Source organism: Pristiophorus japonicus, chromosome 18 (genome assembly GCF_044704955.1).
Source record: "Pristiophorus japonicus isolate sPriJap1 chromosome 18, sPriJap1.hap1, whole genome shotgun sequence".
NCBI classification, from domain to species: Eukaryota; Metazoa; Chordata; class Chondrichthyes; family Pristiophoridae; genus Pristiophorus; species Pristiophorus japonicus.
In genome coordinates, this window is record NC_091994.1 from 112925898 (window position 1) to 112953563 (window position 27666).

At 49.4% G+C, this 27666-nt stretch overlaps 1 protein-coding gene across 2 annotated transcripts in view; it reads right to left on the reverse strand.

The window, feature by feature from the left end:
• Positions 1-20994, reverse strand: part of LOC139228980 (NAD kinase-like) — a 124207-nt gene extending 103213 nt beyond the window's left edge. The window contains exons 1-2 of one of the 2 annotated variants that reach the window (XM_070860615.1): positions 20900-20994; positions 19980-20195 (exon numbers count right to left, since the gene is read on the reverse strand). In XM_070860615.1, coding sequence (XP_070716716.1) covers positions 19980-20146 — 167 coding nt within the window. In that variant the 5' untranslated portion in view covers positions 20147-20195; positions 20900-20994. Of the gene's footprint in view, positions 1-19979; positions 20196-20892 lie in introns of both variants that reach the window. The other variant, XM_070860616.1, reaches the window with a different exon arrangement.
• Positions 20995-27666: the final 6672 nt, after the last annotated feature.

Genomic DNA, 27666 nt, shown 5'->3' on the forward strand with positions numbered 1-27666 from the left:
GTCGGGTTTGACTCCAGCCGATTATTCAGAACTGGTTGGCACTCCTGTTTAAAGAAGCCTTACAGGGTGAGAATTAGAAATGTCATCCTTCCCCAGTATGGAGTGTTGTTCTGGTTGGGACTTTGTTGGTTTTGGTGTAAAGGCAGTGATGGTGAACCAAGTCTACACCAGAGATGTGAGTCTTCACCCTGAGCACAGAGCTGCCCCTCCCCAGCAGACACCCCGGAACCGGACGAGGAGGACAAAGGAATCCAGGTCCAGTGTAGAATCTCCAGCTTTCAGCACAACTTTACACATTGTTCACTGCACAGCACGAGTCCAGCACAGCAACAAGATCGGCCCTGGTCCCAGAATCAACCACAGGAACCCATCAATGTGGCCCCCCCCCACTGACCGACCAATCGTAGCCCCCCCCCCACTGACGACGATCGTAGCCCCCCCCCACACTGACCGACCGACCGATTGTGGCCCCCCACACTGACCGACCGACCGATTGTGGCCCCCCCCACTGACCGACCAATCGTAGCCCCCCCCCACTGACCGACCGATCGTAGCCCCCCCCCCCCACTGACCGACCGATCGTAGCCCCCCCCCCCACTGACCGACCGATCGTAGCCCCCCCCCCACTGACCGACCGATCGTAGCCCCCCCCCCACTGACCGACCTAGCCCCCCCCCCACTGACCGACCGATCGTAGCCCCCCCCCACTGACCGCGACCGATCGTGGCCCCCCCCCACTGACCGACCGATCGTAGCCCCTCCCCCCCCCACTGACCGACCGATCGTAGCCCCCCCCCCCACTGACCGACCGATCGTAGCCCCCCCCCCACTGACCGACCGATCGTGGCCCCCCCCCACTGACCGACTGACCGATCGTGGCCCCCCCCCCACTGACCGACTGACCGATCGTGGCCCCCCCCCCCACACACACTGACCGACCGATCGTGGCCCCCCCCCCCCACACACTGACGATCGTGGCCCCCCCCCCACACACACTGACCGACCGATCGTAGCCCCCCCCCCACTGACCGACCGATCGTGGCCCCCCCCACACTGACCGACCGATCGTGGCCCCCCCCCCCACTGACCGACCGATCGTGGCCCCCCCCCACTGACCGACCGATAGTGGCCCCCCCCCCCACTGACCGACCGATCGTGGCCCCTCCCCACTGACCGACCGATCGTGGCCCCTCCCCACTGACCGACCGATCGTGGCCCCCCCCACTGACCGACCGATCGTAGCCCCCCCCCCCACTGACCGACCGATCGTGGCCCCCCCCCCACTGACCGACCGATCGTGGCCCCCCCCCCACTGACCGACCGACCGATCGTGGCCCCCCCCACTGACCGACCGATCGTGGCCCCCCCCACTGACCGACCGATCGTGGCCCCCCCCCCACTGACCGACCGATCGTGGCCCCCCCCCACTGACCGACCGATCGTAGCCCCCCCCCACTGACCGACCGATCGTGGCCCCCCCCCACTGACCGACCGATCGTAGCCCCCCCCCACTGACCGACCGATCGTGGCCCCTCCCCCACTGACTGACCGATCGTGGCCCCTCCCCCACTGACCGACCGATCGTGGCCCCTCCCCCACTGACTGACCGATCGTGGCCCCTCCCCCACTGACTGACCGACCGATCGTGGCCCCCCCCCCCACTGACCGACCGACCGATCGTGGCCCCCCCCCCCACTGACCGACCGATCGTGGCCCCCTCCCCACTGACCGACCGATCGTGGCCCCTCCCCCCCCCCCACTGACCGACCGATCGTGGCCCCTCCCCCACTGACCGACCGATCGTGGCCCCTCCCCCCCCCCACTGACCGACCGATCGTGGCCCCTCCCCACTGACCGACCGATCGTGGCCCCTCCCCCACTGACCGACCGATCGTGGCCCCTCCCCCACTGACCGACCGATCGTGGCCCCTCCCCCCCCCCCACTGACCGACCGATCGTGGCCCCTCCCCCACTGACCGACCGATCGTGGCCCCTCCCCCCCCCCCACTGACCGACCGATCGTGGCCCCCCCCCACTGACCGACCGATCGTGGTCGCTCACATTCTTACTCCTTGGAAAAATCAACTGCCAGCATCCAGGTTCCCTTTAGTTCTGGGCTTAAATACACCCCCCCCCCCCCACCCCATCACACCCAGTAACCCCTCCCCCCACACAAACATAGCCCCCCCCCCCACACCTCTACACCCCACCCCCCCACAGACCCCACCCCCCCCACAAACACAACGCTCTCACACATCCAATACCTCATCCCCCCCACACACACCCCCCCACGTACACACCCATCCCCCCCACCCCCCACATACACACCCCCGCACCCTCCCCACCCCCCACATACACACCCCCCCACGTACACACCCAACGCCCCCATCCCCCCCACCCCCCCATCCCCCCCACCCCCCCATCCCCCGCACCCCCCCCACCCCCCCATCCCCCACATACACACCCCCCCACCCCCCCCACCCCCCCACCCCCCCCCATCCCCCCCCATCCCCCCCACCCCCCCCACCCCCCCACACACACACCCAACACAAAACTGTTTTCCCAACGCCTCAGAGAGCCATGGGTTTGCACAAAGTGAACGAACTCGTGAACCGCTGCCGATTGCAACACGTCACGACTGAGCTCAGTTTGTTCGGCCAACTACAGCGCGGGGCAGCTGGGAGTGAGGATGTCCCTGGCTCGGAGTGAGGGCTGTGGGCAGAAGCACTCATCTCCTCCTGCACCAACGCCACTGGGGCGTGACTGCTGCGTGTTACATATCCATGGTCAGAGGGACAGATTACTGTCCTCAAACCCCCACCCCACGGCAGGATGCCCAATACACGTGTCGGATTCCACCTGCAAGGTGAGACTACGTTCATGGCCACATGACCTACAGGAATGAAATCTATAATCTTATCAGCCCTCAGCTACTAATAGCTCACCATATGTTCGCCAGTCAGAGCTAAACACCTTCACAGTAAGGCGCTTGATTAACTGCATTCAAGAACAGAGAGCTGCTACATCGTTACACAAGGATATTTACAAGAAATGGAACTTTCTACATGCAGCATTTTCAGAGCGAATGCATCTCCACTTGTTTAAAATCACTCAAAGGTGTGGCAGCTGTTTGGGGCGGGTTCCAAAGCAAAACGAAAATATTCCTTTGAAGCTTCCATTCCAGCTCAGGTTATGTTCCTTATGCTTTGGTCGTCATTTTCCCAAAGTGCAAAGGCCTGACCTCCGGTCACAGTGCTCCTAACCCTGACCCCTGGTCACAGAGCTCCCGACCTCAGTGTGCATTCACCATGACTAATCGCCTTTTAATGGGCTCTGAAGTCAGAAAGTCTTGTTTGTTTCATTTCTCACCGGAGCTGAAAACTAACGAGATGTATATATTATGTCTGTAACGTACTTATGAATAACTCCATGAGGCAATGTGTTGTACTCAAACTGTAGTGACCTTGGTCCTTTATTCGTAACTCCAGAGTGAGGCACAAGCATGGTGGGGCAGCCTTTTATACAGCCCCTGCCACCAGGGCAGGAAACCCCGGTCTCCGCCAGTTGCACCCTCTAGTGGTGCCAGCACAGTATATACACAGTGTAAACCTTATTGATAGTACATCAGATAACAAGTCTCCATCTTATGCAACAATACAGTGACTACACAGAGAGTATATCTATAGTCTGCATATATAACATCACTCTCCCCGTCCTTTGTGCCGATTACCTTTGCACTATGTGCTCTGGCTTAGCTCTCCCCAGACTTAAGTGCCAATAGCCCTTGCACCTTGGCTGTGCTTTGGTTTGGCTCTCTCCATGTTAACCCCCAAGTCCTTTTGCCACAACGTGGGGTAATGGTTACCAGATTGGATGGTTCGATGATGCAGTGGAGGTTCCAGTGGGTTCTGGGTGTGATCCATGTGTGTGTCCATGGCTACATACATCCATTCCCACCCCCCCCCCCCCCACTCCACAGCGAGATCATATAGCTGGCCCGTTACATTAACATACAGGATCAGACACAGTGCTAGTACAGTGAAAAGAAGAAAAAAATTTTTTTTTTTTTTACAGTTTGTATCGTGACTCCTTGGTTCAGTGACTTACATTCGTTACGTTTTGCGGTCGTGCGCCAGGATTGGGTAGATTGCATTCATCCTTCAGGCATGGTCAGTACTGAGGTATGTACAGGTATGCGAGGACGCAGGTTCCAGAGCAACCAGATGGGTCCTAGTCATCTGATAGTGGCGTGCACCCCCTGCTGGCGGGGTGGGCTTGGTTCGCTCACCTTGCCAGGACTCAGGGCCTTTGCCGTTGCCTAGTGGTGGGCAGAGCCACAGATGTGTGTGGCCTCCCTGTCCTCCTTTAAGGGCTGAAGAATCTTCTGCCTGCTCTCTAACAGTGTTGGGAACCTGGCTGTTCCAGGTTCCGTTTGGGGAACTCATTGGTTCTGACCTTTCGCTCCCGGACATGGCGACTGTGTCTGGGGGCTGGGCCGTCTTCATCCGTGTGGTGGGCAACAGTAAGCTTTTTTAACCGCTTTCTGAACCTGCCCTGCCACCTTCCACGATTTATGCACATACCCCCAGGTCTCCCTGTTTATGCACCCCCTTTAGGATTGTACCTTTTAGTTTATATTGCCTCTCCTTGTTCTTCCTACCAAACTATCACTTCACACTTCACATTTCATCTGCCCCATGCCCACCCATCCCACCAGCCTGAAGTCTATCACTCCCCTCCTCACTGTTCACTACACTTCCAAGTTTTGTGTCATCTGCAAATGTTGAAATTGTGCCCTGTACACCCGAGTCAAAGTCATTGATATATATCAAGAAAAGCAGTGGTCCCAGTACTGACCCCTGGGGAACACCACTGTATACCTTGCTCCAGTCCGAGAAACAACCGTTCACCCCTACTCTCTGTTTCCTGTCACTGAGCCAATTCCGTGTCCATGCTGCCCCTGTACCTTTTATTCCACGGGCTTCAACTTTGTTAGCAAGCCGATTATGTGGCACTTTATCAAACCTTTCCCCAACCTTGCGCCCAGTTTTTTGGCGATATTTTGCCGTTTTTGGCGAAAAATGATGATCCGTGAAATTCGCCAAAGTCTTGCGCCGGAGGTTTAAGTACCGCTGGGGAGCAGACCGCCGGCGAGCAAAACTGGAAAAAACCTGGCTCACAGCGCACCCGCAGACAGGACGGAAAAAACGCTCGGGAAAAACCTGCGTTGCAGCCCTGGGAACGCCAGTCGGTGTGAGGACCTGCAAAAAAGGGAAGTTAAAAGTTTTGATTTTTTTTTCATTATTTTGCAGCGATTCGATAGAAAAGGGTTTTATTTTTTGGAATTTTATTTTTTTGTTGGTTTTCCCCTCCATGGGCCCGACTAGCATTGGTAACGGCCTCGGAGAAAACGTGCAGAAAATTCACGGTTTGCGCCGCGAATCCTCGTGCAATGCCGATTTTTACCGCTGGGCGCATTTTTTCCCGAATGTCAGGTCTCAGAATGATAGCGGGTATTTCTGGCGGAAAAATACCCACTATGACCAAAAAGGGAATTTCGAGCTCATGGTGTACTGTCCAAACATTTGCAATACTTGCATCGAAAGCACACACCCATTGTGTCAGCGCAATGCTTTCCCTGGACTGTAAGATTGTTTTCACACTATTCCTGGTGTTACGCAGAGAATGCATAGTGAGGATCCCCTTTCCCAACACATATTCAAACCTTTGCACTTTTTACACATTTATTTCCTGAAGAGGTTTACCGTTTCCTAAACAGGAAGTGCACATCGGATAATTTCACAGGCAGGAAGATGATTTACTGCAGGGGCAGGACAGCAGAACTTCAAACAACGCGTTATTGACACAATTAACCTCAAACCAACTAAAGCATAGCCCATTTACAACCTACACAGAAACTCATTTACAATTGTTCCCTGGTGAAAGTTCTTAGAGCTTTCCTGTGACCCTTCAGGATGATCCACCCAGCTTTATTTTGGCTGTAACATTTTATTAACTGATTTCCGATCATGTTCCGTGCAGTTTGAACTGAAATGGATCCACCCTTATGACTAAGTCTGCAATATTTTAGGGCGCAGTTTTCAAAAATAAAACTTTATTCAGCCACTGTGGTCTTGCTAATTCTCCCTCAGGGGCATTAATATTTATTTTGTTGGCAATTTAAAATCTCACTTTCTGGGGGTTGCTTTTTATGGTTGGAATTTTTAAGCAGACAAAAACTGGGAGGAGAACAGGGGAAAAAATGAGGACTCCAAACAACTTGGTTAAGTTTGGAGATAATGAAAAATACATTTTTATTCATACTATTGTTAAAACACAGGCGAATACCCCATAAAATATCTGGCAATAATACAGACACCCCATTAAATAACACACACAGAAACCGCCTATAACCTACACTTGAAAAGGACAAATGTGCAGGGCTTATGGGGAAAGAGCAGGGGATTACTTGGCTAGCACTTTCAAAGAGCCGACATAGCCACGATGGGCCAAATGGTCGTCACCTGCTCGGTAGAAGAGTGAGCCATATCCCAGAAAGTAACACACGAGTAATTCTGAACTCATCTCGATGCTCAGTGATGTGCTGTGGATTCCTGGTGGCAGAGCATTGATCTCGGAGTAACTAAATCTTATCCCACACAGAACACCACTGCTAAATAAAAGGAGAATTTGATCCGCGATTTAGATTTAATCTCAAGCCCAGAGGCAACAGTTCTGAAATTGCATCACCAAATTGGCAGTGTATATCCCTCTTCCTCCCACGATGCATTTTAAGGAACTGGTTTATTTCAAACATCTGCTTAACTAGCCTCCTCCTCACCCCCTTACCCTGCCTCTATACTTGCTTAAAAACATCGATAGCTACAACTCCCAGTTCTGACAAAAGCTCTTTGACTGAACCGTTAACACTGTTTCTCTGGCCCGCTGAGTGATTGCAGCACTCTCGGGTTTGATTTCTGCATAACTCGGGCAGTGACAACCTGTTGGATTGTTACCTGTATCGATCCAATACAGGTAAAGACCAAAAACAATCGCAGAAACCATCCAGAAAGCCACATCACTGATGCACAAACTTCAGTAAAAGCAGCATTTCTACTGCCTTTACCGTCAATGGAAAGAAACAAAATTCTCTTCAATCGATCAAAATGGGTGCTACATCTTTGGCCAATGTTGGTTCGAAATTAAACCCAAACAATTACAAAGTGATTTAGTTGCACAAAATTGATATCAACAGAAACGTTGCTCATACGACGTTTGTAACAAATTGACGCTTGGTACAAATCCATTTACCTGATCTTCCAGCTGCCTTTACAGCCTCACAAGTCAAAGATCCAAAAAAAAGACTTGGATTTATATAGCACCTTTCACAACCACAGTACAACTCAAAGCGCTTTACAGCCAATGAAGTACTTTTGGAGTGTAGTCACTGTTGTAATGTGGGAAACGCGGCAGCTAATTTTGCGCACAGCAAGCTCCCACACACAGCAATGTGATAATGACCAGATAATCTGTTTTAGTGATGTTGATTGAGGGATAAATATTGGCCAGGACACCGGGGAGAACTCCCCTGCTCTTCTTTGAAATAATGCCATGGGATCTTTTATATTCGCCTGAAAGAGCAGACGGGGCCTCGGTTTAATGTCATATCCAAAAGATGGCACCTCCGACAGTGCAGCACTCCCTCAGCACTGCACTGGAGTGTCAGCCTTGGTTTTTGTGCTCGAGTCCCTGGAGTGGGACTTGAACCCACAACCTTCTGACTCCGAGGCGAGTGTGCTGCCCACTGAGTCACGTCTGATGCTACAGATGCCAAGTCCAGGTGATGCAAAACAATTTGCTCAGTATAAATCTATGGTAGGAATTTCAACACTGTCGAGATATTGTTATTATGCAATAGAAATCAGATTTGAAAGGCCTGGTCTTAGGATTATCTTTTGCAATAGCTCTGTGCACAGGCTATTTTGAAACTCCATCTGTAGTTTTGAATTGAGCAAACTATTTCAGCTTCCCTGGCAACCAGTATCTTGTTTTAGTAATGAGGGAAAGGAATTATTCAACTCTAGCTCCTATTGTGCAAGAAACCTATTGACTGGCATTATGCAATTCATCAAGAGCTGGGATTCATCAAAGGCGTTCCCTGCCCACGTCCCGTGCCTCATTCCTTCATGTCTACGCCCAGAGAACGATCACGCTAAGCTGCGCGGCCGGGCTGCGGTCTGGGGGTTCTGCGCAGACCACTCACCGGCTTTTCAATGGAAATAACCACGCATGCGCGAAAATATGAATGGACCGCACAACCAGTTGAAGGGACCAAGCATGAAAAAACATTACAGGGAACATTGTGCCCAGACAATAAGTTCTAGCATTTATTCAACCACCAGTTGCTCCACAGCCAAACCTCATCCGTAAGACAAAGGTCCTCCACCAACCTGACCCTGCCACACAGCACTGCCCCCCAGACATCAAGATCCACGGCGCAGCCCTGGACAAAGTGGACCACTTACTATACCTCGGGAGCCTATTATCAGCAAGGGCATACATCGACGACGAGATCCAACACCGCCTCCAGTGCGCCAGCACAGCCTTCAGCCACCTGAGGAAGAGAGTGTTTGAAGACCAGGCCCTCAAATCTACCACCAAGCTCATGGTCTACAGGGCTGTAGTAATACCCGCCCTCCTGTATGGCTCAGAGAGGTGGACCATATACAGTAGACACCTCAAATCGCTGGAGAAATACCACCAACGTCGCCGCAAGATCCTGCAAATCCCCTGGGAGGACAGACGCACCAACGTTAGCATCCTCGACCAGGCCAACATCCCCAGCATCGAAGCACTGACCACACTCGACCAGCTCCGCTGGGCAGGCCACATTGTCCGCATGCCTGACACAAGACTCCCAAAGCAAGCGCTCTACACGGCAAGCGAGCCCCAGGTGGGCAGAGGAATTGTTTCAAGGACACCCTCAAAGCCTCCCTGATAAAATGCAACGTCCCCACTGACACCTGGGAGTTCCTGGCCAAAGATCGCCCTAAGTGGAGGAAGAGCATCCGGGAGGGCGCTGAGCACCTCGAGTCTCATCATCGAGAGCATGTAGAAATCGTGCGCAGGCAGCGGAAGGAGCGTGCGGCAAACCAGTCCCACCCACCCTTTCCTTCAACCATTGTCTGCCCCACCTGTGACAGAGACTGTAATTCCCGTATAGGACTGTTCAGAGTGGAAACAGATCTTCCTGGATTCCGAGGGACTGCCTATGATGATGATGTTATCCTTGCCTGACACCAGCGGGAATATCTGGATGAGGACGATGAGTGGAAGCACTAGATGCCCTTCTTGGTTGAGGGACTCTGGCCTATCACTAACTTGGCGCTGACCCTTGGGTTTCAGGTTGGAACGCGTGCTCTCAGCACCACTCGCCGTGCCTTCCCCCGCCCTGTCCCGCCATTGTGGGATATTTTCCCCAGGTGGTGAGGAGTGCAGCTTCAGTGTTCCACAACACTCAGTGCTCGGACGTAGGTTCATGTTGACACCTGTAAACGCGCGCATACAACACGCACACTGATCTCCGCTGTATCGCTGTGACGTGTTGCGTTGTGAAAGCCATGTGTTTCCTCACAGGGAGGGAACGTCGCCCCCAGATACCCACCTGGAATGTCCTAGTCGCTGACTTCAGGGCCAGTCACCTGGGAGCAGACCATCATCCCTCTGGGGACAGTGAAATCAAAAAATCAGACGTTGACCTCCATAACATTACACTAGACATCGCAGGCAACACATTGAATTTCAGCAGTTTGATTGGAAAACTGGCACCTTTAATTAATCAGTGCTGTGTTCCAAGTGATCTTGCAACCTCTCTCCCCAGCTATTTCTTGACAATGTGTTCATTGCGTTACTGGGTGGACCCATGTGAAACGTTCTGGCACTGCCAGTTATGTGGACAGTTTAATCCCCGGACTCTGCTTGTGTTGCAGGTAATTGTTCTGTTTCATTGATGAGAGACGGACATTTTTCTGGGTGAACGTACTGGTTCGGGAGAGAACCCGGCTTTTCATTTACAGTAACTGAGGGATTTACAAATATCTAGCTATTTCTTTGGCCGCAGTTAGTGCCAGCCGTGGCTCAGTGGGCAGCACCCTTGCCTCTGAATCCAAAGGTTGTGGGTTCAAGTCCCACAAGTCAGTGCTGAGGGAGTGCCGCACTGTCGGAGGTACTGTCTTTCGGATGAGATGTTAAACCGAGGTCCCGTCTGCTCTCTCAGGTAAAAGATCCCAGGGCACTATTTTGAAGAAGAGCAGGGGAGATATCCCCAGGTGTCCTGGGGCCAATATTTATCCCTCAATAAACATCACAAAAACAGATTATCTGTTTGTGGGAGCTTGCTGTGCGCAAATTGGCTGCCGTGTTTCTCACATTATAACAGTGACTACACCTTAAAAATGACTTCATTGGCTGTTAAGTACATTGAGAAGTCTGGTGGTCGTGAAAGGCGCTATGGAAATGCAAGTCTTTCTTTATCTATTTAACAATTAAAGGAAACAAATCTAATTAAGGACATTCCTTATGTTAAAGGCACTGTATAAATTCAAGTCGTTCATTCACATCCAGCTCGTGATGGGTGAATAGCCCACTTGCATTAGTCGGCCAGAACTAGATGCACCGAGGGCTTGTTGCCCTGTCCAGTAATAATGCAAAGATTATGCCGGGAGGTCCCACTATTAGTTGGTCTTTTTGCTCATGGGCAGGTAAATAGCACAACTCCCATACTTCACAATGTAGGACTCCAGATTGTAAGTACAACCTTGAAACTGGGTTCATAAGAACATAAGAAATAGGAGCAGGTATAGGCCAGATGGCCCCTCGAGCCTGCTCCGCCATTTAACACGATCATGGCTGATCTGATCATAGTCTTCCCTGCCCGCTCCCCATAACCCCTTATCGTTCAAGAAACTGTCTATTTCTGTCTTAAATTTATTCAATGTCCTGGCTTCCACAGCTCTCTGAGGCAGCAAATTCCACAGATTTACAACCCTCAGAGAAGAAAGTCCTCCTCATTTCAGTTTTAAATGGGTGGTCCCTTATTCTAAGATCGTGCCCCCTAGTTCTAGTCTCTCTGCATCCACCTTGTCAAGCCCCCTCATAATCTTATACGTTTCAATAAGATCACCTCTCATTCTTCTGAATTCCAATGAGTAGAGGCCCAACCTCCTCAACCTTTCCTCATAAGTCAACCCCCTCATCCCCGGAATCAACCGAGTGAACCTTCTGTGAACTGCCTCCAAAGCAAGTATATCCTTTTGTAAATATGGAAACCAAAACTGCACGCAGTATTCCAGGTGTGGCCTCACCAATACCCTGTACAACTGCAGCAAGACTTCCCTGCTTTTATACTCCATCCCCTTTGCAATAAAGACCAAGATTCCATTGGCCTTCCTGATCACTTGCTGTATCTGAATACTATCCTTTTGTGTTTCATGCACAAGTACCCCCAAGTCCCGCTGTACTGCGGCACTTTGCAATCTTTCTCCATTTAAATAATATCTTGCTCTTCGATTTTTTTTTGCCTAAGTGCATGACCTCACACTTTCCAACATTATACTCCATCTGCCAAATTTTTGACCACTCACTTAGCCTGTCTATGTCCTTTTGCAGATTTTGTGTGTCCTCCTCACACATTGCTTTTCCTCCCATCTTTGTATCATCAGAAAACTTGGCTACGTTACACTCAGTCCCTTCTTCCAAGTCATTAATATAGATTGTAAATAGTTGGGGTCCCAGCACTGATCCCTGCGGCACCCCACTGGTTACTGATTGCCAACCAGTGAATGAACCATTTATCCCGACTCTCTGTTTTCTGTTAGTTAGCCAATCCTCTATCCATGCTAATATATTACCCCCAACCCCATGAACTTTTATCTTGTGCAGTAACCTTTTATGTGGCACCTTGTCAAATGCCTTCTTGAAGTCCAAATACACAACATCCACTGGTTCCCCTTTATCCACCCTGTTCGTTACATCCTCAAAGAATTCCAGCAAATTTGTCAAACATGATTTCCCTTTCAAAAATCCATGCTGACTCTGCCTGACCGAATTATGCTTTTCCAAATGTCCTGCCAAAGTTCCTTTCTGAACTCAGCAAGTGAACTTTCAAAAACATGTAAAGACCCAACTTTTTCTGCTCGGTCAATATCGGCTTAGATATAAATTAGAATGCACTTCATTCTATATACAAAATATACAATGAACAGGCTGCTTGTTTTCAAATCCCTCCATGGCCTCGCCCCTCCCTATCTCTGTAACCTCCTCCAGCCCCACAACCCCCCCGAGATATCTGCACTCCTCTAACTCTGCCCTCTTGAGCATCCCTGATTATAATCGCTCCACCATCGGTGGCCGTGCCTTCTGTTGCCTGGGCCCCAAGCTCTGGAACTCCCTCCCTAAACCTCTCCGCCTCTCTTTCCTCCTTCAAGACGCTCCTTAAAACTTCCCTCTTTGACCGAGCTTTTGGTCACCTGCCTTAATTTCTCCTTATGTCGCTTGGTGTTAAATTTTTATCGCATAACAGTCAAGTGAAGTGCCTTGGGACATTTCACTACGTTAAAGGCACTATATCAATACAAGTTGTTGTTGTTATTGATATTTCTCTCGCTAGGAGAAGCCAGATCTGAATATGATGCTGGTGGAAATAAATGATGCAATTTAAAGGCAGCTGTGATAAATTGCTATTGATGGTGAGGTCTCATTTACTGTGAGCAGTTTACTGAGTCCCAACGCCCCTCCCTCTATTTCCCATGGAGACACTGCTTGGTCCTCACAGTACAGCTGGTGTGCAGCGTCCTCCCTCCTCCTCGCAAAGCTATGTTCTCACTTTTGCATATGCCACCAATATATTAACATTTTAAGTGGAGCAGCGACCAGATTTTACAGGAATGGTATAAAGATGAGACAATATTACTGCTGAAATTCTGGCTCACGCTCAACGCTATTTATTTGTGTTCACAGCAAGAGACAGTTTTCATAATCAGAGCTGCGTCTCCCATAATCTAAAACTTGCAACATTATGTGTGGCATGAATGGGGTAGCGAGCTGCAGGGCGGACTTATTTGAATTTATTGAAAAGAATATAATCAAAAGCAAATGAGTACAGAAAGTAACGAACAAACTGGACTTACAGCCTTATAATGTTACGAGATAAAAAGAATAGAGTTCAAGATCACGGTAGATCAAAATCTCCCAAACTCGCGACCTCTACCACCTAGAAGGACAAGGGCAGCAGGCGCATGGGAACACCATCACCTCCACGTTCCCCATGTTGGAGGTAGTTCAGAGAAGGTTCACGAGATTGATTCCCGAGATGAAAGGGTTGACTTATGAAGAAAGGTTAAGCAGGTTGGGCCTATACACATTGAAGTTTACATAAGAACATAAGAAATAGGAGCAGGAGTAGGCCACCTGGCCCCTCGAGCCTGCTCCGCCATTCAATATGATCATGGCTGAATGAGAAGAATGAGAGGTGATCTTATTGAAACGTATAAGACACTGAGGGGGCTTGACAAGGTGGATGCAGAGAGGATGTTCCCCCTCGTGGGGGAATCTAGAACTAGGGGGCATAGTCTCAGAATAAGGGGCCGCCCATTTAGAACTGAGAGGAGGAGGAATTTCTTCTCTCAGAGGGTTGTAAATCTGTGGAATTCTCTGCCCCAGAGAGCTGTGGAGGCTGGGTCATTGAATATATTTAAGGCGGAGATAGACAGATTTTTGAGCGATAAGGAAGTCAAGGGTTATGGGGAGCGGGCAGGGAAGTGGAGCTGAGGCCAAGATCAGATCAGCCATGATCTTATTAAATGCCGGAGCAGGCTCGAGGGGCCGAATGGCCGACACCTGCTCTTATGCATGAATTTTCAAAATCCATCCAGGCTCTTGTAATATTCTTTAATGAATGTAACGTGGACAGTCAGCTCAATATCGCAATATGGAAACAGGCAAGCAAAGAGAGAAGTAGAAATAGTGAAATCCAGAACTATTGCACCATTCCTGGAACGCCAAGAAAATTACACCACAAGCAGATGTGTTGGTTCCTCCATTAAACAAAGAGTTTTAATTAGATCAGCTCTACCTTTGTCTGCAGTCTCAATGGGGATTTGATTTGACATCTGCTCGGCTAAAAAGAAAATATAGTTGAAAAGAAACATGGTTTTGCAGTTTGAATGACTGGTGCATTCTGTAAAAGAACGCTCACCTCCGGAAAGGAATGTGTTAACGGGGCAAAGAGCGTCCTTGTGCACGAATCATCCACAACCTTTGTGCTACTAAACAGACTGGTTACCTTCACCACCTCGTCATAGCATCCAGAAGGCTAATTCATTCCTTGTAGTCATTGCAAAGGGCATGGATGTCTGATTGTTGCATTGCTCAACTATTTGCATAATCCAAATTCTGAAGCTTTCATGTAAATGAAGACTAGAATTACTTCAGTGTCTGCCGTCACTTAGTGGGCAGCACACTCGCCTCTGAGTCAGAAGGTTGTGGGTTCAAGTCCCACTCCAGGGATTTGAGCACAAAAATCTAGGCTGACACTCCCAGTGTAGTACTGAGGGAGTGCCGCACTGTCGGAGGGGCAGTGCTGAGGGAGTGCCGCACTGTCGGAGGGGCAGTGCTGAGGGAGTGCCGCACTGTCGGAGGGCCGCACTGTCGGAGGGGCAGTGCTGAGGGAGTGCCGCACTGTCGGAGGGGCAGTGCTGAGGGAGTGCCGCACTGTCGGAGGGGCAGTGCTGAGGGAGTACCGCACTGTCGGAGGGGTAGTGCTGAGGGAGTGCTGCACTGTCGGAGGGGCCGTCTTTCCGTTAAACCGAGGCCCTGTCTGCTCTCTCAGGTGGACGTAAAAGATCCCATGGCACTATTTCGAAGAAGTGCAGGGGAGTTATCCCCGGTGTCCTGGGGCCAATATTTATTATCCCTCAATCAACATAACAAGAAAACAGATTATCTGGTCATTATCACATTGCTGTTTGTGGGAGCTTGCTGTGCACAATTTGGCTGCTGCGTTTCCCACATTACAACAGTGTGCCAATTCAAACCTTGTCCTCGAGGTGAAAGGTCAGTGATCTAAAGCAGACTGTAAAGGGATTGACAATGAACCCATTATTTAAAATCCTACAACTGTAATTTGTAGGGTGCATTCCATTAAAACATGTACGGAGATTTTGATCGATTATTATTAGTATGCAAACTTTTAGTTTTCCATTACCCTCGTGGCTCATTTTCTTCTTCAATTAAAATCAACAGGGAACTTCCAAAATGATTCCAGTCGTGTCTTTTGAACAAACTAAGTTTCATTGGTTGCTGAATGTTCTCCAGTCCAGACTACATTTGTTCCCCCCGTACTGCCATTGCTTGTGTTCAGCTATTTCTGCAGCAGGTTGACAAGAGACTGGCTCTTAATTGTTTAAATTTGACAGTCTGTCTAACATCAACTCAACTTCCTCCAGCTGAACACCCCCTATCGCGCCCCACTCCCCCCCAGCCCCCTCGCAACCCCGTAAAACACTTTGGAAGATGGTCGCTATCAGTTATAGCTCCCGCCACGGACACTATCCTCTCCACTCATTCGGACTGAAGCAGAGCATCGGAACATAGGAATAGGAGGCCATTCAGCCCCTCGAGCCCGTTACACAGGAACAGGAGGAGGCCCATTCAGTCCCTCGAGCCTGTTACACAGGAATAGGAGGAGGCCCATTCAGCCCCTCGAGCCTGTTACACAGGAACAGGAGGAGGCCATTCAGCTCCTCGAGCCTGTTACACAGGAACAGGAGGTCATTCAGCCCCTCGAGCCCGTTACACAGGAACAGGAGGAGGCCCATTCAGCCCCTCGAGCCTGTTACACAGAAACAGGAGGAGGCCATTCAGCTCCTCGAGCCTGTTACACAGGAACAGGAGGTCATTCAGCCCCTCGAGCCTGTTACACAGGAACAGGAGGAGGCCCATTCAGCCCCTCGAGCCTGTTACACAGGAATAGGAGGAGGCCCATTCAGCCCCTCAAGCCTGTTACACAGGAACTGGAGGAGGCCATTCAGCTCCTCGAGCCTGTTACACAGGAACAGGAGGTCATTCAGCCCCTCGAGCCTGTTACACAGGAACAGGAGGAGGCCATTCAGCCCCTGGAGCCTGTTACACAGGAATAGGAGGAGGCCCATTCAGCCCCTCGAGCCTGTTACACAGGAACTGGAGGAGGCCATTCCCCATTGGATTTCTTGGTGACTATCTTATATTGATGGCCTCTAGTTATGCTCTTCCCCACAAGTGGAGACATTCTCTCTGTATCCACTCTATCAAAACCTTTCATCATTTTAAACACCTCTAATAGGTCACCCCTCAACCTTCTCTTTTCAACAGAAAAAACAGACCCAGCCTGTTCATCCTTTCCTGATATGTATACCCTCGCATTTCTGGTATCATCCTTGTAAATCTTCTCTGCAACCTCTCTAGTGCCTCTATATCCTTTTTATAATATGGTGACCAGAACTGTACGCAGTGCTCCGTGTGGTCTAACCAAGGTTCGATACAGGTTTAGTATAACTTCCCTACTTTTCAATTCTATCCGTTTAGACCTATATTTCTCTCACAACCAATAAAACAGATTGACTGGGCACTTGTCTCATGTCTGTCTGTGGAGCACAGCCGGTGCAGAATGACGTCACATTTGCCAAATTAACAATCATCGCACTACGGAAATAATGAAAGGCGTGAAGCACATGGGAGATGTTTTCAGGATGAATTGAGGCATCAAATAAAAATGTATTTAAAACTGCCTGGAGTTTATTTTAGTTGAACAGTGCTAAAATATTGAAGCAACAAGGCTGTTCCTGGTGGTTCAGTAGCTTTATTATTGTAATATTAGATTGAAGCTGACAACTTGAAAAAGCCATCCAGGACCCTGGAATTTTTATGGACTTATCGAAGAATTTAAACTGCACAACTTGTGCTGGGGCTCATCAAGCGTGATCCTCAAATGGAGACCCACGATCTCCGCTCATTAGCCAAGGCCTTTTCTGCACTGGGGCATGTTGCTGGTCTCTGTTGGGAGAGGCCCATGTTACCCAGGCTTATATTGGGACCCGTGAGAAGGTAGAGTTGGAACGCTGTCAGAGAAGTGATGCGCACCTCCTAGACACCTAGACACAGTGGGACCTTGGCAGCAGGGTTACAGGAAACCTGTTGCCAAGAGCGGGTCAATTTAATAGCGTCTGTACAAATATTTCAACTCTGGTTGGCATTTCAAGACATACTGAAAAATATCCTTCAGATGAGATGTTAAACCCTGCCTGACTGTTCAAGTGAATATTAAATATCTCAAGTGTCAGCCGTGGCTCAGTGGGCAGCACTATCTCTCGCCTCTGAGTCAGAAGGTTGTGGGTTCAAGTCCCACTCCAAAGCCTTAAGCACAATGATCTAGGCTGACACTCCCAGTGCAGTACTGAGGGAGTGCTGTACTGTCGGAGGTGCCGTCTTTTGATTGAGACGTTAAACCGAGGCCCCGTCTGCTCTCTCGGGTGGACGTAAAAGATCCCACGGCACTATTTTAAAGAAATGCAGGGGAGTTCTTCCCAGTGTTCTGGTCAATATTTATCCCTCAATCAACATCACAAAAACAGATGATCTGGTCATTATCACATTGCTGTTTGTGGGAGCTTGCTGTGCGCAAGTTGGCTGCCGCGTTTCCCACATTACAACAGTGACTACACTCCAAATGTACTTCATTGGCTGTAAAGCGCTTTGAGACGTCCAGTGGTCGTGAAAGGCGCTATATAAATCCAAGTCTTTCTTTTGAGGCACAATCACCAAGAAGATAGGGATTCCCATGATGTCCCGTCACCATTCCTCCTTCAAACAGCACCACCAAATACAGATTACTTGGTCCTTTATATCATCTCTGTTGATGGGACCTTGCTGTGACCAAAGGCTGCTGTGTTTATCCACATTGCTGCTCAGCATAATGCCATTGATCGTGAAGTTTTTAAAAAAATCATCCCTGGAATGTGGGCATCGATGGCAAGGCCGGCGTTTATTGCCCGTCCCCAATTGCCCTCGAGGCGATGGTGGTGAGTCGCCACCTTGAACCGTTTTGAGCGCTTTGAGACATGGCAGAGTCTCTCTCCCCCCTAACAGACCGACACACATGGTTCAGAACGCGAATCACACTTGTTTAGATTACAGCCGCGATGAGAAATGTAATACAGAATTCTAAATAATTAGGACTGAAAAAGCTGCCGCATTAACTGACGCAGTTTAAGTGACATCACGTGCTTGTTATTAGAATCTCCGTATTAATCCAGTCTCTCTCTTCACTACTTCTGCCAATTTTCTAAGATTGAAAATTTCTTGCAGAGAATTCCATAAATCAATATTAGGGTTTAGATAAACAACTCAACCTTTGCCATGATGATTAAATTGCAGATTCATTATTCTCTCTCAACAGTAATTCAGCTTGTTCCATTATATCAAAGTCCAAATGGAGACAAAACACAAAGAGGTAGAATAGTACAGTGCATGGGAGGTATTACAAAACCATCCGACAAAGTTTAATGTCAGCATCTTCCAAATCATTATGGCATTGCTGACAAGTCACAACACCACCACTTTATTGTAAGATACCAGAAATGTGGTCAAAGCAAATGCATCAACATCCCATGCAACTCATACCCAAGCCTTTAATGGTAAAATAATATCCAGTGACTAAGGGATTGTTTCACTGTTCATTTCCAGAGAACAGCACTCACACCAATCCAAACACTCACAATTCCCAACTAAACAAGCCACCTACTATAACCCGCAATTGGAGAACAGTTGCAATGGTTTGAGAAGTCAGGGTAAAGTTCCTGAAATATCACAAATGGAATGTGATCAATTTCTCGATTGGACTCCACTTATTCTAAAATAAAAACGTACTTTATTTTGCATGTACCAGCCTTCCCATCAATGACATAATCACTTCCTTAAAAAAAGATTAAAATCTCAGAGGCAGGAGCTCTCGACACCCGACACAGAGCCTGGAATCACGGAATCACAGAATTATAGAAAGTTACAGCACGGAAGGAGGCCATTCGGCCCATCGTGTCCGCGCCGGCCGACAAAGAGCTACCCAGCCTAATCCCACTTTCCAGCTCTCGGTCCGTAGCCCTGTAGGTTACAGCACCTCAGGTGCACATCCAAGTACTTTTTAAATGTGGTGAGGGTTTCTGCCTCTACCACCCTTTCAGGCAGCGAGTTCCAGACCCCCCCCACCACCCTCTGGGTGAAGAAAGTTCTCAACTCCCTTCTAATCCTTCTACCAATTGTTTTAAATCTATGCCCCCTGGTTATCGACCTCTGTGCTAAGGGGAAATAGATCCTTCCTATCCATTCTATCCAGGCCACAAATAATTTTATACACCTCAATAAGGTCTCCCCTCAGCCTCCTTTGTTCCAAAGAAAACAAACCCAGCCTACATAAGAACATAAGAAATAGGAGCAGGAGTCGGCCATACAGCCCCTCGAGCCTGCTCATGGCTGATCTGATCATGGACTCAGCTCCACTTCCCTGTCCGCTCCCCATAACCCTTTATTTCCTTATCGCTCAAAAATCTGTCTATCTCCACCTTAAATATATTCAATGACCCAGCCTCCACAGCTCTCTGGGACAGATAATTCCACAGATTTACAACCCTGAGAGAAGAAATTCCTCCTCATCTTAGTTTTAAATGGGCGGCCCCTTATTCTGAGACTATGCTCCCTAGTTTTAGTTTCCCCTATGAGTGGAAATATCCTCTCTGCCCCCTCATTATCTTATATGTTTCGATAAGGTCACCTCTCATTTTTCTCAGCCTCTCCAATCTTTCATCGAAGCTAAAATTCTCCAGTCCTGGCAACATCCTCGTCAATCTCCTGTGCACCCTCACTAGTGCAATCACATCGTTCCTGTTGCTTACCTGTACACCCTTCCAGGGATCAATGCAGGGGAGGCAGACAAACTCCTGGACTTGGCTCGCCCCCTGAGCTGCGGCCCTCTGCTCAACTGCTCCCTGCAGCAGCAGCCCAGGTGCTGCTCGCTGTCCAGTGACTCTGGTCCCGGAGAGGTTTCTTGGGAACACTCCATCACCGCCGCGTCAGGGATTCATGTGAATGAAAGTCGCGACAGAAGCTGCCTGTGAAGACCGAGGCGAGGGAAAGATATTTTAAAACATGAAACAAAAAAAACAGAAATGCGCGGGCACACCTATCAGGAAAGGATGAACAGGCTGGGTACCCGCTCTTTAAAAGAGAAGGCTGAAGGGTGACCTAATAGAGGCCTTTTAAAATTATAAAAAGGTTTTGATAGAGTGGATACAGAGAGAATGTTTCCACTTGTGGGGAAGAGCATAACTAGAGGCCATCAATATAAGATAGTCACCCAGAAACCCAATGGGGAATTCAGGAGAAACTTCTTTACCCAGAGAGTGGTGAGAATGTGGGACTCGCTGCCACAGGGAGGGGGTGAGGCGAATAGTATCGATGCATTTAAGGGGAGGCTGGATAAACACATGAGGGGGGAGGGAATAGAGGGTTATGGTGATGGGGGAGGATCGCCGGCCTCTAGTACTTCTCTTCCCCACAAGCGGAAACACTCTGTGTCCACTCTATCCAAAGCTTACAGCATGTTACAGAGCTGTACTGGCCGCCCCTGGGGCAGAGTGAGAGGCTGAGCCCGGGGGGGGAGCGGGGTCTGTGCGGGATTTCCCGGCATGTTGCGGGTATGTTGCGGCGGCCAATGGGAGCGCGAGCTGCAAAGTTGTTACTCGCGGAAACTTAACGCGGCGACAATGTGTCAGTTTCAGGGGCCCCGGCCCCGCCCCCCCCGCTCACCGCTCACCATCGCCCCGCAGCCGGGTCAGCGCTGCCCGCAACACTGGCCCCGAGCCCCGGCCGCTCCCGGTCCCGAGCACCAGCCGCCAGCCTCCCGTCCGCACCGCCTTCCCCACATGCGCACTGCCGCTCTACCGTATTCCCTCCAATACTCCTCCCCTCCCCTCCCCTCCAACACTGCTCCTCTCCTCCCCTCCCCCGGTCACCTTCTCATTTATTCTTCACCCAATGCTGCATTGCAACAGAGCAATAATATAAAACACGGGCTGCCCCCACCCTAAACCCATCACACAACTTCCCTTTTGTCCCGTCCCTCTCTCCCCCTCTAGCCCCTCCCCCTCTCCCCACCACCCCCCTCTCTCTCGCCCCTCCCCCTCACCCCCACCCCCTCTCTCGCCACTCCCCCACGCCCCTCTCTCGCCCCTCCCCCTCACCCCCACCCCCTCTCTCGCCCCTCACCCTCACCCCCACCCCCTCTCTCGCCACTCCCCCACGCCCCTCTCTCGCCCCTCCCCCTCACCCCCACCCCCACCCCCTCTCTCGCCACTCCCCCACGCCCCTCTCTCGCCCCTCACCCCCTCTCTCGCCCCTCACCCTCACCCCCACCCCCTCTCTCGCCCCTCACCCTCACCCCCACCCCCTCTCTCGCCACTCCCCCACGCCCCTCTCTCGCCCCTCACCCCCTCTCTCGCCCCTCACCCCCTCTCTCGCCCCTCACCCCCTCTCTCGCCCCTCACCCTCACCCTCGCCCCCTCTCTCGCCCCTCCCCCCTTTCTCCCTCTCTCGCCCCTCCCCCTCACTCCACCACCCCCCTCTCTCACCCCTCCCCCTCACCCCCTCACCCCCTCTCTCGCCCCTCCCCCCTTTCTCGCCCCTCCCCCACTCTCGCCACTCCCCCACCCCCTCTCTCTCTCTCGCCCCTCCCCCTCACTCCCCCACCCCCCACTCTCGCCACGCCCCACTCTCGCCCCTCCCCCTCACTCCCCCACCCCCCCCTCTCTCGCCTCTCCCCCCCCCCCTCTCTCGCCTCTCCCCCCGCAGCCCCCTCCCCATCTCTCCCCAAACCCCCCCCCCCCCCTTCCCTGCACTTGCTTAAAACCGACTGGACCTTAAATCACGCTCCACACAGACATGTACGAGATGCGCACGCGCCCGTGAGACCCTCGCAAGTTCCAGGTTTAGGTAACGCGAAGCGCATGCACCTAAACCCGGCACTGGCAATCTGTCAAAAATTCCGCTGTCAGATCACCACGTCCAAAAACCAAAGGTCCTCGGCGGGCAGCGAGTTCAGTATTTGCCCGGCTAATGTCCTTTAACAGTCTCACACTGATAAAAGCAGGCCTTTTTTCAGATGTAAGAATTTGAAGGAAAAATACATTTAAAAAAAAAAGTTAAATCCCGTTAAATAAGGTAAGTTTATTTTTAGACCCTTTAAAATATGTAAATTTGTTTTTCAAAAATAAAATTTTTGTTTTAAATAATTAATTAAATTACATTTTTATTAATTTGAAATATGTGATTTTTTTGTAGTTATTTTCAGTGTTTGTGTGTTTTTGATGATTTTTTGTGTGCTTATGATGATTCCGTACATATGGGACTCCCCCACTCGAATAGGTTGGCCCACGTGATCCCAGTGATGGGCACGGATCCCATACGCTCCTGGGATACATGGGCCTCAGCGCAGGTGTTTGCACAGAGCCCCAGGACCACGTCTCCGAACCTCCGGGACCACCGGCTGGATTAGTAGAAATTTTTCAGGTCGGATGCATTCGCCCGCGGAAAGTCTCCGACCGTAATTTCTGGGCCGTTATATTTCTAACAATTTACAGTTCTGATGAAAGGTCATCAACCTGAAACCTTGGCCTCCCCGGGTCCATACAGAGCGCGTACGGAGTGTGTACTGACCCGGGAAGGTATCGCAAAAGCCGGTTTTCAGCGTACAATGCACATGCGCTGAAAACCGGCTTTTCCAATCCATCGAGCTGGAGCTGGACAGATCCTCCGCATTTCGGGAGTGAGGACATTCGCACGGGCAAGATTGCGAGATTTCCCCATATCTTGCCCAGCAAATGTCCTCAAAACTCTTGGCCTGATGAAAGCTGGCACATAGCCTACTGTTACAGGTGTAAGAGTTTAAAAACATACAAAAATATAATTAAATAACATTAGAAAAACATATTTTTTTTAAAACTCTGCCCACTACGTTACATTTATTTTTAACCATAATTAAAAAAACGTTTTAAAAACTCAGGAAAAATTTTTTTCTCAAGATATTTATTAACTTTAATTTCAATTAATTTTAATTATGTGAGGTGTATTTCTTATTTTTTATTATGGTGTTTAGTGTCTTTGTTTTTTTTTCATTAATAGCAACGAGAACTGGTAGATACGGAGTTCCCATTGCTATTAATGAGAATGCTGTGGAATACTGAACCTGATTGGCTGAGCACTGCACCATCTCCGTGGGAACCTGGAGGACGGGAGCGCACTCCGGGGCGCGGGAAGAGAAGGCCCCCCCCACCGGAATCCCACGCTTCTCCCGGACCACCAGGTAAATTCGTAGAAATGTTTCAGGCCTCATTAACTCTGTTTCTCTCTCCACAGATGCTGCCTGACCTGCCGAGCGTTTGATCATCTGTTCCAGTATCTCCTGATGCGACGCGGAGTCAGTGAATGTCCCTCTGAAGGTGTGCAGGAGTATTGGCCACACATTGATCACGAGGTCCTGCGCAGGGCCCTCACCAGCTGTTGCCGCCAGAAAATACAACGCAGCAGATTTAAACATGAGAGGGAGCCTTGGTGTCAATCTTTGTCTGATTACGCTGCTGCGAAGCGCCTTGGGACGTTTTACTCTGTTAAAGATGCTATATAAATGCAGGTTGTTGTTTATATCTGGTTACTCTGATCATAGAACGGTTACAGCACGGAGAAGCCCATTCGGCCCATCGAGCCCGTGCCAGCTCTCTGCAAGAGTACCTCAGCCAGTCCCACTCCCCCGCCCTTTCCCCGTAGCCCAGCAAATCTTTTTCCTTCAGGAACTTATCCAACTCCCTTTTGAAAGCCACGACTGAGTCTGCCTCCATCACCCTCAGGCAGCGTATTCCAGATCCTAACCACTCGCTGCCTAAAAAAACTATTCCTCACGTCGCCTTTGGTTCTTCTGCCAATCGCCTTAAATCTGTGTCCTCTGGTTCCCGACCCTTCCACCAATGGGAACAGTTTCTCTCTCTCTACTCTGTCCAGATCCCTCATGATTTTGAACACCTCGATCAAATCTCCTCTCAACCTTCTCTGCTCCAAGGAGAACAGCCCCAGCTTCTCCAGTCTCTCCACGTCACTGAAGTCCCTCATCCCTGGAACCATTCTCGTCAATCTTTTCTGCTCCCTCTCTAAGGCCTTCACATCCTTCCTAAAGTGTGGTGCCCAGAATTGGACACAATACTCCAGCTGGGGCCAGACCAGTGTTTTATAAAGTCACACCATCACTCCTGATGTCAGGTTTTCTTCCTTCACCTGTTGTGCAGTCAGAGTAATATTTTCAGTAATATTTTGAGGAGTGTTGATTGACCTGTGAAGAGGGAAGATAGTTTGGGTAAGTTAATCAAGTTGTAAACACATATTACCCTCCTCTAGAAACTTAATTTATCTTCTGAGGGACCCTGAAACTGAAGCATAGTAAGGTTGGGCATAATATTGATGGCACGTTTAATTCTAAAAATCATCAGGCTTTTATACGAATGCACCGTACAGAGATAGTCCTAAAACATAAGAACATCAGAAATAGGAGCAGGAGAAGGCCATTCGGCCCCTCGAGCCTGCTCCGCCATTCAATAAGATCATAGCTGATCTGATCCTGGCCTCAACTCCACTTCCCTGCCCACTCCCCATAACCCCTTATTCCCTTATCATTCAAAAATCTGTCTATCTCCACCTTAAATATATTCAATGACCCAGCCTCCACAGCTCTCTGGGGTAGAGAATTCCACAGATTCATGACCCTCTGAGAGAAGAAATTCCTCCTCATTTCTGTCTTAAATGGGTGACCCCTTATTCTGAAACTATGACCCCTACTTCTAGATTCCCCCACGAGGGGAAACATCCTTTTTACATCTACCCTGTCAAGCCCCCTCAGAATCTTATATGTTTCAATAAGATCACCTCTCATTCTTCTAAACTCCAATGAGTATAGGCCCCAATCTGCTCAAGCTTTTTTCATAAGACAACCCCCTCATCTCCGGAATCAACCGAGTGAACCTTCTCTGAACAGCCACCAATGCAAGTATATCCTGCCTTAAATAAGGAGACCAAAACTGTACGCAGTACTCCTTCCTTACCCCTGGAGTTCAGGACTGGAGCATCGGGTCCTTCATTGAAACATCTGTGAACTCATTCCTTTTGGTGTGGAAGCAAGTCATCCTCGTTCGAAGGACTGCCTATGATGATACCAACGCCCTGTACAGTTGCAGCAGGACTTCTCTGCTTTTATACTCTATTCCGTTTACAATAAAGGCCAACATTCCATTTGCCTTCCTGATTACTTGCTGTGGTGGCTGGTGTGCAAAAATCCACGCACGGGCATCTTCCACCCTTCAACATGTAGTTCAGGACCTGGATTTTTAGGCCCTTCATTGGAACACGTGAACTTATCCTTTTTTGGCGTGGAGGCAAGTCATCCTCGTTTCGAGGGACCGCCTATGATGATGATCACTTGCTGTACCTGCATGCTAACTTTTTGTGTTTCATGTACAAGAACCCCCAGATCCCTCTGTACTGCAGCATTTTGTAATCTCTCCCCATTTAAATAGTAATTTGCTTTTTTATTTTTCCTATCAAAGTGGGTAACCTCACATTTTCCCACATTGTACTCCATCTGCCACATTTTTGCCCACTCACTGAGCCCATCTATATTTAGATTCTTTGTGTCCTCCTCACAACTTGCTTTCCCACCTATCTTTGTATCATCAGCAAATTTCGCTACGTTAAACCTTGATAATATTGGCATTGGTGAGGGCCACTAACTCAGTACTGGAATCAAGGTTGAAGGACTGAATCTTATCATTGCCATGATTTATACTCCGAGTTCTGGTTCCACGAATTTCTTTGGACGGTTATTTTAGAAGTAATTCTTTTGGATAAAATTGTGCCTGTCCCTATGTGTGGCGATGGACCAAGGAGGACATGGGCAGCTCGGCTTGTAGTTTCAAAGAAAGAAAGGCTTGCATTTATATAGCGCCTTTCACGACCATCGGACATCTCAAAGCACTTCACAACCAATGAAGTACTTTTAGAGTATAGTCACTGTTGTAATGTGGGAAACGCAGCAGCCAATTTGCGCACAGCAAGCTCCCACAAACAGCAATGTGATAATGACCAGATAATCTGTTTTTAGTGATGTTGGTTGAGGGATAAATATTGGCCCCAGGACACTGGGGAGAACTCCCCTGCTCTTCTTCGAAATAGTGCCACGGGATCTTTTATGTCCACCTGAGAGAGCAGACAGGGCCTCGGTTTAACGTTTCATTCAAAGGATGGCACCTCCGACAGTGCGGCACTCCCTCAACACTGCACTAGGAGTGTCAGCCTAGATTTTTGTGCTCAAGTTCCTGGAGCGGGACTTGAACCCACAACCTTCGGACTCAGAGGCGCGGGTGCTGCCCACTGAGCCACGGCTGACACAGGCCATCTGGTCAACATCTGCTCTGCCAGCAAGATCTATTACTTTACAGTTCGCTGAGCAGGCTTATCTCGGATCTCTAGCTCAAGACTTTTGCTGGAAACGTTCATATCTAGACTCGCTTGTGAACAATGCTGATTTGGTCACTGTATATAACAGCATTTTAAAAATGAATTCATGGGATGTGGGCATCGCCGGCCAGCATTTATTGCCCATCCCTAATTGCCCTCAAGAAGGAGGTGGTGAGCCGTTGAGGGCAATTAAATGTCAACCACAGTGCTGTGGGTTTGGAGTCACATATCAGCCAGACCGGGTAAGGACGGCAGATTTCCTTCCCTAAAGGAACATTAGTGAACCAGATGGGTTTTTACGACAATCCGGTAGTTTCATGGTCACCATTACTGATACTAGCTTTTATATTCCAGATTTTATTTAATTACCTAAATTTCCCAGCTGCCGTGGTGGGATTTGAACTCAAGTTCCCGGATCATTAGTCTAGGCCTCGGGATTACTGGTCCAGTAACATAGCCCTCATGGTACCGTTCCAGTGATTTGTTATCTGTGGTACTATATTGGAGCAACATCGAGGGGAGGGGGAAGGATAGGAGAGGAAGGGGGAGGGGGAGAGGAGGGGAGGAAGGCAGAGGAGGGGAGAGGAGGGGAAGGGAGGCAATAAAGATGTTCAGGAAAAGAACTCTTACTGGATAATGCTCCGTCAGTCAGCAATTGATTGAACGGTGAAATTAGGATGACCTCAGTAATACCAACACTTGAACAATGAACTGTTTGTTAATCTATTCTTGTTACTGTAATGTTGATATTCTGTTCATTAACTATCATTTTATGAAGGGATCAGTATGAGAGCTGTAATAATCTAGGGAATTTTATTTCACAAGATTAGTTTAGGCGCAATGTGGACCCATTAAGGTCTTTAATTAATTGAATTTTTTATGCACCTGGGTCTCTCTGTTGGGAGAAGGATTTCATAATTGCAACATTAACTGGCTGCCCTTAAAGATAAGTTATGTTATTCTTAAAAAATACAGTGGAGGGGACTTTCAAAGTGAGTTACATATCTTGCTGCATGTGTTGCAGGGGCA